General features: G+C 51.6%; 1 protein-coding gene across 1 annotated transcript in view; it reads right to left on the minus strand.

Annotated features, from left to right (window-relative positions):
• Positions 1-3,266: 3,266 nt before the first annotated feature.
• Positions 3,267-12,740, minus strand: part of IGDCC4 (immunoglobulin superfamily, DCC subclass, member 4) — a 35,677-nt gene continuing 26,203 nt past the window's right edge. The window contains exons 12-20 of the mRNA XM_011969316.1: positions 11,638-11,821; positions 10,769-10,896; positions 10,296-10,466; positions 9,935-10,072; positions 8,345-8,450; positions 7,644-7,872; positions 6,767-6,928; positions 4,969-6,243; positions 3,267-4,937 (exon numbers count right to left, since the gene is read on the minus strand). Coding sequence (XP_011824706.1) covers positions 5,833-6,243; positions 6,767-6,928; positions 7,644-7,872; positions 8,345-8,450; positions 9,935-10,072; positions 10,296-10,466; positions 10,769-10,896; positions 11,638-11,821 — 1,529 coding nt within the window. The 3' untranslated portion in view covers positions 3,267-4,937; positions 4,969-5,832. The remainder of the gene's footprint in view (positions 4,938-4,968; positions 6,244-6,766; positions 6,929-7,643; positions 7,873-8,344; positions 8,451-9,934; positions 10,073-10,295; positions 10,467-10,768; positions 10,897-11,637; positions 11,822-12,740) is intronic.

A 12,740-nucleotide genomic window follows, 5' to 3' on the forward strand; every position in this document is an offset into this window, starting at 1 on the left:
GGAGCGGCCGGCGCCGTCCCGGGCTGCAGCCGGGTATCCCCTCCCCGCGGGCTAGCCCGGGACCTGGGGGGCTGAGGAAGTGGACACCCAGCGGACTGGGGAGTGGGTCCAGGCTGCGGAAAGACACTCACAGCTGCGGGATTTGCTCTGACCCACTCTTTCTGCTGCGCCCTCCTCCAAGTCCATATTTTAGAGATAATTCTCTAAAAAGCTGCGTAAAGTTGTCAAAGATTAAGTTTTCCATGGATTTCTGGTCCTTCCACTCAAAGGATAGATCCTGTAGCTGCAAGACTGGCTTCTCAGGGCCGAGGAGTCCTGGCGCTCCGCTGGGGAGGATTGCCTGAAAAGAGCGGACCCAGCAGGACAATGAGAGCTCTAAACGGGCCTGGCTTCCAACCTGGGTTCTGCCTGCTGCCTAGCCCAGTCACTCTCACTGAGCTCGTCTGAAGGATGAAAATAATCTTCTCTCTCCTGTTCATCCCTAGAGACCTTTAAACCGCAGAGGTCCTGACAAATGACCTGGTAACTGGAAAAGCACATAGAAACTTAAAATTCCCAGTAATGTTTCTGCGCCACAAAGAAGGCCCTCAATCGTTCATGTCAGAGAACGTATAAGGAGACAACATAGGTTCCATGTGAGAATGTTAGAGAAGATAAGCAAGTCTTTTAGCAGAGACATACCCATACTAGCCCTCAGAGATCTTGAATCTCAGCCACTTGCTATTAAATGGTCTTCTGTTGAGTCCAGCATGACGGACTAGTCCATCAAAATTATTGAGCAGCTACTAAGTTCTAGGAGCTAGAGATTTAAAGGTGGCAGGCTAGGCTTGGTGGCTCACACCTGTGATCCTAGCACTTTGGGAGGCCAAGGTGGGCAGATCACTTGAGCCCAGGAGTTCAAGGCCAGCCAGGGCAACATGGTGAAAACTTGTCTCTATGAAAAATACAAACCTTAGCCAGGCATGGTGGTGCATGCCTGTAGTCCCTCTGTGTTCCAGCCTGGGCAACGGAGACCCTGTCTCAATCAATCAATCAATCAATCAGTGTTGGCCTAATGTATCTATTTGCTCCTTTGGCACTGGACTGAGATGGCAGAGGAAAAACTGAGTCTCTCTTTTGATACCACCTCTGGAACTTTGGGACCATGTACAAAATTAACTTTGGGCCGGGCACAGTGGCTCATGCCTAGTAATCCCAGCACTTTGGGAAGCCGAGGTGGGTGGATTACCTGATGTCAGGAGTTCGAGACCAGCCTGACCAACATGGTGAGACACCGTCTCTATTAAAAATACAAAAAAATTAGCCGGGCATGGTGGCAGGCGCCTATAATCCCAGCTAGTCGGGAGGCTGAGGCAGGAAAATAGCTTGAACCCGGGAGGCAGAGGTTGCAGTGAGCTAAGATTGCACCATTGCACTCCAGCCTGGGCGACAGAGCAAGACTCTGTCTCAAAACAAACAAACAAAAAACTAACTTTGATACAGTAAGTAAGGAAGTACAGGCCTCCAGAAATCAGAGTGCCTGCAGATGGACAGGTTTACTAATGATGGGGTTGGCATAGCACAGGAATATTCACTCTGGGTAGCTACTGGAAGATGAGCCTGAGAAGCAGGACACGAGGCATGTGAGCAGCAGGAAGCAATGGAAAAATTCTAGGTCAAGGATCCCAATGTGCCAAAGCCCTATTGGATTTCATTGTGAGAAAGGGTGGGAGTGGCAGTCTACTGGCCTTAGGAAAGGGAGGGGAAGAGCCCTCCCTGGGCCTAAAATCCTGGAACTCCCTCCTGCAGGGCTTGAATTCTCAACAACCCCTTCTTGGCTTGTCCTGGACTCTGAAGAGGTCAAATTGGTGTCTTGAATTGCTGTCATTTTAAATTCATTTTGACAAGTGTTTAATTCTTCTTTATCACAACCCTTGGTCTGAGAGTGATATGCAAATAATGGCTATTCTGCTGAGTGCAAAATGTGCAGTATCTCTCTGTCTGATCTGTCAATTAACTCTGGGTCTGGCCCACCAGCCACTTTGGGGGTGGTCCCAAGCAAAGCAGCCTCCAGCTCTTGATTCCCTCCAATAGAAAGCACGTTCTGGACTCTGTAAAGATCTTAGCAGACAGCAGCTGCCAACTGTGATGCCAAGATGTGTGTGGGGTGTGAGTGTAGAGTTTTGTGTGTGAGATTGTGTGTACATTTGCATTAACGGACAGCCACAAGGGTGTTTGTGAAGGCAAGTATGCATCTACGGGTCTCTGAGCTTGTACACACAGTGCACGTGTGTGTGATTGTGTGGCCATGAATAATGTTGGTGACCAGAGTTATAAAGAAGAATAGTTGTGGAGCCCAAATCTCTGGAGTTGTTCCCTCTTTCCTGCACCCAAAAAAGTTCAGAGAAATGTGTGCCCAGATGGAAAGAGATCCCCAGAGAGTCTAAGGAAGTGCCATCAAAGAACGCATCTTTCCTAAGTTTACATCTTTTTCCTAAGTGCCTGTTGAGGGAGGAAGATGGTTTAGTTCTTTCCCATGACCACCTGCTCTTTACCTTCAAAAACCACCATTTTGAGCTGGGTGCAGGGGCTCATGCCTGTAATTCTAGCACTTTGGGAGGCCGAGGTGGGCAGATTACGTGAGGTCAGGAGTTTGAGACCAGCCTGGTTAACATGAAACCCTGTCTCTACTAAAAATACAAAAATTAACTGGGCGTGGTGGTGCACACCTGACATCCCAGCTACTCGGGAGGCTGAGGCAAGAGAATCACTTGAACCCAGGAGGCACAGGTTGCAGTGAGCCGAGATCATGCCACTGCACTCTAGCCTAGGTGACAGAGTGAGATTAGTCTGAAAAAACAAACAAAACACTATTTTGGGCCAAGGGGCATAGGCTCATGCCTATAATCTGAGCACTTTTCGAAGCTGAGGCAGGAGGATGGCTTTAGCCTAGGAGTTCGAGACCAGTCTGGGTAAGATAACGAGACCACATCTCTATAAAAAAATTTTTTTTAATATTAGCCAGGCATGGTGGCATGTGCCTGTAGTCCCAGCTACTAGGGAGACTGCAGTGACAAGACTGCTTGAGCCCAGGAGATTGAGTCTGCAACGAGCTATGATTGTGCCACCACACTCCAGCATGGGCGACAGAGAGAGATCCTGTCTCAAAAACAACAACAACAACAACAACAACAACATTTCCCATCCCAGTAAGAAATAAACTCCGTAGGGCAGAAAGGCTGAGGAAATTCTAGTCATAGTCAATGGTTCCAGAAGAGAATTCCACATTTCTGGAAAATAGTTTATTAATTCATTATAAGGACAGATACATGAATCAATGCCTTAGCTTAACACTAAAGAATATCATATTTGTAAGGAGAAGAAAAACGCTGGAAGGATAATTAAATAGTACAGCATAAACTAAATACAGATGAATAAATGAGCAAGTACTGATTACACTTGTCATGCATCAAGAAAAGGAAGATTTTTAATTGAGACTCAAAAAACTTAAGGCATCAATGGTAGGTGACAAAGGGATTAATACCCTGTAAAAGGCCAATAGATTCTTTTCTAATAAAAATACTGCTACAAAGACACAAACCTAACACTTCCAAATTACCCAGAGCCCAAATCATATATAATGCTAGTGAGAAATGGCCACTTTCTTATCAACTGTGAGTTATAGGCAGATACCAGATTTATTACTTATTTGCTTTTGAGAAACAATTTTCCACCCAACCTAATGGGTTATAAATTGTCTCATTTGCAGCTATTTAATTTAAACCAGAACCTCAGTGCCTGTTAAACAAGAACATGAAAAATGACTATGTGGTGTAATGCTAAGAGCCTACTGTTAAAACAGCCATTTAATTCAGGGCAGTTTTTTTTTTTTTTCCTTCTTAAAAAAAAAAAAAAATCAAACCAGCAAAATAAAATGAGGCTTTTGACCTTCAGAGCAATGATGAAACATACACAGTGGTGTTAGCCACAGCAGCGCTGAATGCTACAGAAATAGTACAAGTGACAATTCTGTCTTTAACGAGATACAAAACCAACATTAATAATCTTTAGTGTTATCATAGGCTGGCTGAAGGAGGGGGAGGAGGTGGAAATGTAGGTGCAGACATCAACAGTGAGTGACACCCGAGTGTAATAAACACAGATGCTTTCAGGGTTTGAGGAAGCCGCAACTGTGCTGAGAGACATTTCACCATTAAAAAAAAAAAAAAAAAAAAAAAAGGAAAAATGGACTGGTTATTTCGAATTTGGCTCAGAAGCCAGAGTTAACTCTTGATGTGCCGATCAGACACCATTAGGGAGTAAAGACCCTAACTTTCTATGCTCCTACGAGAGGGCTGAGGTGAAAAATCAAATCAATGACATTGTTTTCATTACACATAAAATAGAAGTCAAGCTTGTCCCTGTGCGGCAGGTGAACAGAAAATGACTTGAGGATTCAATTTAAAGAAAAAACAAACTGAAATGAGCTAATCCTTTTCCTGTGCAAAGACCTCCCTGCCAGCACCCCAGAGAGTGACATTTCTGTCATCCCCAACCCAGATCAAGTCAAGCCTCACAGGGTGGGAAGGGCCTCCCTGAACTCTCACTCCCCTTCTCCTCATTTGGCTTCTTCTGGAAGAAAGGCCCCAAATCATCTCCATCCAGTAAACTTGACCCCCTGCATAGAAGGGAGGGCATCTTTTAATTCTGAGCCTCTGGATCACAGTCCCCTTCCCTGTCTCAAACATTCCCCTCTGACTTGGATCCATCCATGGAGAACCCTCAGATCCCAATCCCAAAGTCAAGATGCAGGGAAGCCAGGTCTTCCCCACGCCGGCCGGGCACTGGGCGTGGGCGGCCTGCCTGGGGCGGGGCAAGCAGAAGCACTGAGTGAAGAGGAGGCAGGAGGATGGCAGGCGAGCTCACGGCAGCCGCGGATACAGGAGGGGCACGGGGGCCTTGAAGCACACATGAGGTGGGCACGGGGGCCTTGAAGCACACATGAGGTAGCCACGTTGTTAGAGAAGGGTGCAGAGTATGAACCCAGGCAGGAGAACCAGATGACACAGTCTGGGAGAGGTGCGAGAGATAGCAGAGGAAGGAAAATAGGAGAGAGGAAAGGAAAGAGTACCTGGGAGCAAGAGAAGGGCACTGGTGCTGGGAGAGTGAGGTGACTGGGAGACAGACCACTAGAGCAGCCAGGGGCAAGGAAGGAGGGCAAGAGTGAGAGAAAGCGGATTTTCAAAACCAGGCACTTCCCAAATTACAAAATTAAATGCAGAGTTGCTCAGAGGGGAGCCAGGGTCACCCTCTCTTTTTGGGCAATAAGAAGCTGGGAGGTGATGCAGCTGAAATGCTAGGCATTCAGAGTCTGCTTGCACTCAACCCAGCCAGACAGGAAAATGGGCTGGGACTGTCTTTGTCAGACAGGCATTGGAGACACTCTCAGAGTGTGTAATAAAAGGCTGGGTGATGGAGGTGGGGGCCCACAGGGCTGGGGACTGACCACTCTGGGGCACCGTCCTGACCTGGAGGACCAATCTGGCTGTAGTGACCACTGCCTGGGCCAAGGTTTCCCAGCTCACCAACCAGTACACATACATGCACTTCACACATGTGCACATCACATGTAGCTGTGTCTCGTATGTCTTTCACATGTCACATGTGTATCACAAAGAGTATGGGGGGAGTGAATAATCCATGTTTTCCTCTCCCCCCAGCCAAAGCATCTTAGGAAGCTCCAAAGGGCTTGATGATGTATCTACAGGCACACATGTGGACATGCATGGCCACAGGTGTTGCATCCTGTGTGACCCATACCTGCCTACCCCAAACTACACCCTCTGGGAGGAGCTAGGCAGAGGAGGAGACGGGGGATCTGGGCAGGCCTGGGCTGGCTCCTAGAGGGCAGGGGGCTTTGAGCTGGCAGCTGTCTCCAGGGGTCTCCTCCAGCACTTTGCCTGGCTGGAGGTCTGGGTAGGAGCAGGAAGCACTGGCTGCCTCTGGCAAGCAGGTAAGTCTGTCTGGCCCAGGGGCTGCCAGCTCACACCCTCCCAGCTCCCTGTCCAGCCAGGCTGACCCCTGCCCTGGATCCCCAACACCCGAGATGAGATCAGGAGCCTCCGGAGGCAGGGGGTCCTCAGGCTCCAGGTCTTGGAGATGGAGGTCAGGGTTCCCGTTAGATGCACTAAAGTCAGAGTGGACAATGACTTCGGCCTCCACCTGGTTCCTGCAGGCTGGGGGTGACTTCTTCCTCCCATTGCCCTGATCAGAGCAGAGAACACAAAGTGACCATTTCTGAGAGTAATCATCAGAATGACCAGCTTACATGGGGCAGAGAGACTGACCCTTCATCAGAGTAGGTATCACATGGGAGCTGGTAAAGGATACACAGGAACTGTTCGAACCTATGCGAAGGCAGGGAATGATGGAATCTTCCCATTTGCCCTCATCCAGGAGTTTCAGGAGTACCAGACTCAGGGCCTCTGGGGAGAGGAGGAAGGGCTGAGCATGCTCAGGCCAGCCACACCCTCAGATCCACGAAACTGCTGTGGCCCACTTAGGTCTGGGTAGAGGAGGGACTGTTTTCAACCCAGGTTGAAACAGGTTCCTGCAAACTGGCCTGCCCTCCCCCTACTCAACCTTTGGAGGCTCCAGGGGTCTTCTGACTAGACTTCTATCCCCGGGGAAGTTACCACCCAGGGGTCTCCAGAGAACTCATTACTTCCTCTTCACTAGCACAGAGACCCTTTCCTCCTTTCCTGCCCCTTCCTTCCAGGACGCTGACCTTTATGGCGTCGTACACCAGAGCCTGCAGCAACAGCGTCTGCCCAGTTCCAGCAGGGGGCAGCAGGGCCCGGGTCAGAGCCGGCCGGGGGCCTGCCTGGGGCAGCTCACAGCCTGCCCAGGAGCCAGCCCAGCTCGGACCGCTTGGTTGAGCCCAAGAGATCTGCACAGGGGAAAGAAGGGGACACTAAGGGGCACAACCAGGATTGGCTGGGAGAGGGAAGCCCAGGGGAGGGAATTGGGACGGGCCCCGGGAGAGCAGGGTCCAGCCTGTCACTCGCTGCTCTCTCCCTCCCCAAGGCTCAGGGAGGAGCACTGAAAGGGCTGAGAGTCAGCGGGGTAATCGAGGATGAGTCCTCCTACAGAGGAGCAGAACACCAGACGCTCTGCAAAGCCCGCGGTGTCTGAGCCAGGCGGGGAGAGAGTAAGGGAGGACGGGTCGGAGTCGGGTGGGATGTGCCACCCCTGCCAGCATGAAAGGGACCAGCCCTGCAAAGGCCTCACCTTATCCTGGTCCCAGCCCCACTTGGCCACAGTCAAGCCAACTGGCCTCTTCTCCCCACACGGGGATGGCTGGGTCATAGAGGCCTCCCCAGCTCCAGGGATGAGGAGGGAGCTGGGTGTTCTGGCTATCCTGGGTCACCTGCTGGGAGGCCCTCTCCTTCGTGAGAACCAGGCCGACCTATTCTGCCAGCGTATGGAGGCCCATGTGCTTCCCTGACCAGCCAACCATTCCGTGGAGGAGGGAGAGAGGCTCTAGCGTCTGCAGCCGGCTCCGAAGGGGAAGGTAGGGCCGTGCTCACACAGCCACGCGCTGTGCTCTGGCGCCCCTTGGTGTCCTACTTAGAAATGAGCCCCAATATGGGGCTCTGACCTACCTTTCTTTTGGAGTGACCCCGGCCTTCAGAAATACCGCCACCCATAAGGCTGTGCACTTCAGCCCTGTCCTCCACATCTGAGGGTGGCGGGGACCAGTCCTGGGGATGGGGGTGCACAAGGGACTCCAGTTCATGGGCAGCTGGGGGACTCGGGGGGCCAAGCTGAGCTCTGGAGTACAGCGCAGGATTCCCAGGGGTGGCCGTGGAGGACAGGCCTGGGAGGGATTCCCTGGAAGGGAAGACAGAAAACAAGGCACAGTGGTCAGAGTAAAGGGTCGGGCGGGACTGGGATCTGGTCCAGCCTATGTCTTTGGGCAGGTTCCTGCCCATCTCTGGGACTTGCTTTCCTGGTCTGTGCAATGAGTAAGAAAATCTGCTATTGTTCAAAACAGCTTCATGCTATAAACAGGGTGGCATCTGGAGATTTGGGCCCCCTCTTTCCAAGACGCTGGCAGCTACAGAGGAAGTGGGAGCGAGGCAGTTCTGGTGGCCTTGCTGAGGGGGGTAGCCAGGGGCTCTCCTCAGTCCACTCCCCATTCTCATGAAGACATCATTCCTGATTCCTTCATCCCAGAGTCCTGACTTTAACGGGGCTCCTGGGAGTGCCAAGGGCAAGTCATGGCCACTTTCCCCGATGGCCCGTTCTGCAGCCCTTCCTGGAAGTCTCCCTTCCCTGAAGCCAGACTGGCTCCCCTGCTCACCTGTGGGGGCTGCGGCGCAGGCCGGCACACATGCAGGCCAGGAGGCAGAGGAGGCCCAGGCAGACACCCACGATGATGCCCGTGACTGAGTGCATGTCCAGCGAGTCTGGTGGGGGAGAGAGAGGCACAGAGCAGGTCAGGACAGAAGAAGGGCACAGGGCATGGATCAGGACTATCCATGGCTTTCTCAGGAGACACCAGCCGGACCCTCACCCTTCAGATACTCACAATCTTCAGATACAAGGACAGGAGGTCCCTGTGGCCTCATAGAAACTACTACTACCACTCCCTGTGACTGTCCTCCCCAGAACACACCCAGAAGTTATGGTCTCTCCTCCTCAAACTGGCCTTTGGTGAAACATGTGTTGCCTGTCCCCAGGGTTGTTGCATGGGTGTGCAACATGTGCAGGTGCGCAGACCCCATGCTTGGGTGGGCCCCACGCTTGAGTTAATGCTCTGCTGTCACCACCTTAAAATTCCTTTTTTTTTTTTTTTTTTTTGAAATAGAGTCTTGCTCTGTCACCCAGGCCAGACTGCAGTGGCATGAACACGGCTCGCTGTAGCTTCAACCTCCTGGGTACAAGTGATCCTCCCACCTCAGCCTCCCAAGCAGCTGTGACCACAGGCATAAGCTACCACACCCAGATAATTTTTAAATTTTTTGTGGAGACGGGGGTCTCACCATGTTGTCCAGGCCAGTCTCCAACTCCTGGCCTCAAGTGATCCTCCCACCTCAGCCTTCCAAAGTGCATGAGCACTTTGGATTACAAGCACGAGCCACCATGCCCGACTTCTAATTTTTAAAATAAAGGATAGCACCTTTTCATTTTGCACTGGGCCCTGGAAATTATGTAGCCAGTCCTGCTGTCCACCTCCACCCCATAAAGCTCATTGCCTCACCAAGTTAATCCTCCAATCAAAGCAATTTCCCAAAGAAACTGGTCTTTAAAGCCAGTCCCAGCTGGGTGCAGTGGCTCATGCCTGTAATCCCAGCACTTTGGGAGGCCAAGGCGGGTGGATCACTTGAGGTAAGGAGTTTGAGACGAGCCTGGCCAATGTGGTGAAACCCCGTCTCTACTAAAAATACAAAAATTGGCCAGGCATGGTGGCTCACGCCTGTAATCCCAGCACTTTAGGGGGCCAAGGTGGGCGGATCATGAGGTCAGGAGTTTGAGACCAGCCTGGTCAACATGGCGAAACCCCGTCTCTACTAAAAATACAAAAATTAGCCAGGCATGGTGGTATGTGCCTATAATCCCAACTATTTGGGAGGCTGGGGCAGAAGAATCACTTGCACCTGGGAGGCAGAGGTTGCAGTGAGCCGAGATCACGCCATTGCACTCTAGCCTGGGCAACAAGAGTGAAACTCCGTCTCACAAAAAAAAAAAAAGAAGCCAGTTGCCCGTGAACCTGACATCTGAACCAAGTCATCACTGAACCACACCTATTTCCCCTTTACATTTGCTCTGCTCCCACCAAACCAGGAGGACAGCTGTGCAAAATAATGAAATGATAGTTGTGTCCACAGCCAGGGGGTTGGAAGTCAACTCCAGGGGCCTCTGGGAACCCTGGGCTGCCCTGCAGTCATACCTGACAGCTTCTCCTGGAGCGTGATCACATCCTGCAGGCGGGAGAAAGGCCCAGGCCCCACCTCTGTGCGCGCCCCCATCTTGAAGAAGTACCGAGTGTCGCTCTCCAGGCCATGGACCTCAGCACTGAAGATGTTTCCTGGGGGTGAGGGAGGCAGGGAGAGCAGGGATGGTGGGACGGAGTGGGTGGATGCAGAGGTGGGCAGGGAGGTGGGACTGGGAAAGTCTGCTCTCCATGTAGGCAGCAGCTTCTACTGCTTCTCCCAGAAGCACCTGGAACAAACCCCAGCACTGTTCTCACTGCTGGAAGCGGGAGAGGCTGGGAAGCTCTTAGGCAGATGCCCTGGGGCAGGAGCCCTCACCCTCCGTGGTGAGCAAGGTCCACTGGTGCTCAGGCTGCGTGTGGTTGTTGCTGTACAGGATCAGATACTCCACGATCTCCCCATTGGGCTCTGTGGGGGGGCACCAGTGCAGCCGAACCGTGGACGGTGTCAGGGGGCTGAGTCGTAGGTCGGATGGGGGTGTTGAGGGCCCTGGGGTGCAGGAGAGGAGATGGGGAGAGACATCAGAGCTGGGGGACAGAGCATGAGGACGTGACCTCCCTTCTACCTTCTTCATGGAACAAGCCACAAAGCAAAGACGAGGTCTGGTTTCTAGTTGTGAAATTCTAGAAGACAGTGTGTGTGGCTGGAGGGACTTAACATTCCTCCCCTCCCAGAAACTCTTCTGCCCTCAGCTCTGCCCAACCTTGGGGTTCTGAGGGATGTTTCTTGCTCCTTGCAAGAAGGAGTTGGGTAAAAGATGGGTTGGTGGCAAGCGGCTGGGAGCCACTCACGGTCAGGCAGGGTGGAGCGCTCCACCACAGAGCCGAAAGGCCCATCCACGTCCACGCCGTGAGACTGCACCGCAAACTCGTATTTGGTGAATGGCTTCAAGCCGCCAATGAGGATGTCTTCTCCAGAACTGCTAAGGCAAGAAACATGACTAGTGCTCTCAGGCACACTCTCCCAGCAGGGCAGACCCCTCCAAATCTACTCCCCTGCTGTCAGCCCCAGCCCCAGGTTCTACTGTGGGAAGGGAAGCTGCTCCCTGACCTGGAGGCCACTGCCACCACCCAGGGACCTACAGAGAGGTCTGGATGTATGCTGCTCCAAGTCTCATCTCGAAACCAGGCCCCTTCCTCCAGGAAACCTTCCTGGATTAATCCAAGTTATTCTCCACCTATGGAATCATCTCTGATGCATCTTTTCTTTGGCTTAATTTTGCCTTCATGGCAATAGTATATATCAGTTGCTTTTTATGCGACTTTCCTCTGCCAAACCTCAGGCTCCTCAGGCTCTGTCTCCCCATCTGACAGGGTGGAGGGAGCAGCTCTGAGACAGGGGCAGGGCTCTCTTCACCATCAGATTGGGAGCCCTCTGAGGCTGGAGAAACAGGTCTGTCCTGTGTCACATTCTCCAGAGTTTGAGAACAAGGCTGTGTTGTGAGGGGACGGGATTGGATGGCCTCCTCGCTACCATCTGGTCAGCAGGCAAGGACGTGGACCCTGTGCAGCCCCTCTGTGTGGCCTCAGTGTAATGGGTGAGCCATGACGTGTTCCTGAATCCCAGGGGCCCTTCCCTGATCACCACCTGCTGCCTTCCCACCCCCACCCCCACCTGCTCTTCCTTCCTTCTTTACATTAGTAAAGGCATTAGTCCCCACCTGGTGTAATAGGTGACCAGGGAGGCATTCCTGAGCCCCCAGGGGCTGAAGCGCACAGTGTAGTTGACAATCTTGACTGTGGTGAAGTCTGGCTTTTTCCACCGAAGCCAGATGGATGTGGAGCTGTTTGATTCTGCATGGACGTGGGCTGGGGGCAGGGGTGGTCCCCTCTGGATGGGCATGTCTGAAAGGTGAAAACTAGAGTGTGAGGAGGGAAGGGAGGATACTCATCCTTAAATATGTATAGTGGTTTACAGTTCCCAAGGCTGTTTCTTTGACCCTCTCCTTTGATCCTGTGAGTTGAGTAGCATCATTCCTACTTCACAGATAAGGCAACTGAGGCTTCCAAGAATTTGATTTTTGACTGTGGAACACTAGTCTGTAAGAACGTAATAAAGAGAGAGGCAGCAAATCACAGCAATGAATAACCATGGAACCAGACTCTGGAACCAGGCTGCCTTGGTTCAAATTCCAGCTCTGACACTTACTAGCTGTGTGACCTTGGAGAAATTACTTACCCTCTCTGTGTCTCCATTCACTATTCTAATGATAGCACCTACCTCATGGGGTTGTTATGAGGATTAAATTAATTAATGTTTTAAAAATAGATAGGAAATGTCTGAAATATAATAAACACTATATTTATAAGTGTGTATTATAGAAACATAAAATAAACCCCATGAGAGCAGGAACCTTATTTGTGTTGTCCACCACTAAATTCCCAAAGCAGAGCTGGCACTTAGTAGACACTTAGTGAAATATTTGCTGAATGAAGAAATGAACAAACTGGAATTAGAACTCAGCTGGGTGTGGTGGCTCATACCTGTAATCCCAGCAGGCTGGGAGGCCAAGGTGGGTGGATCACCTGACGTCGGGAGTTCGAGACTAGCCTGGCCAATATGGTGAAACCCCGTCTCTACTAAAAATACAAAAATTAGGCCGGGCGCAGTGGCTCAAGCCTGTAATCCCAGCACTTGGGGAGGCCGAGACGGGCGGATCACGAGGTCAGGCGATTGAGACCACCCTGGCTAACAAGGTAAAACCCCGTCTCTACTAAAAAATACAAAAAAACTAGCTGGGCGAGGTGGCGGGTGCCTGTAGTC

This window comes from Mandrillus leucophaeus, unplaced genomic scaffold, assembly GCF_000951045.1.
Source record: "Mandrillus leucophaeus isolate KB7577 unplaced genomic scaffold, Mleu.le_1.0 Scaffold12, whole genome shotgun sequence".
NCBI classification, from domain to species: domain Eukaryota; kingdom Metazoa; phylum Chordata; class Mammalia; order Primates; family Cercopithecidae; genus Mandrillus; species Mandrillus leucophaeus.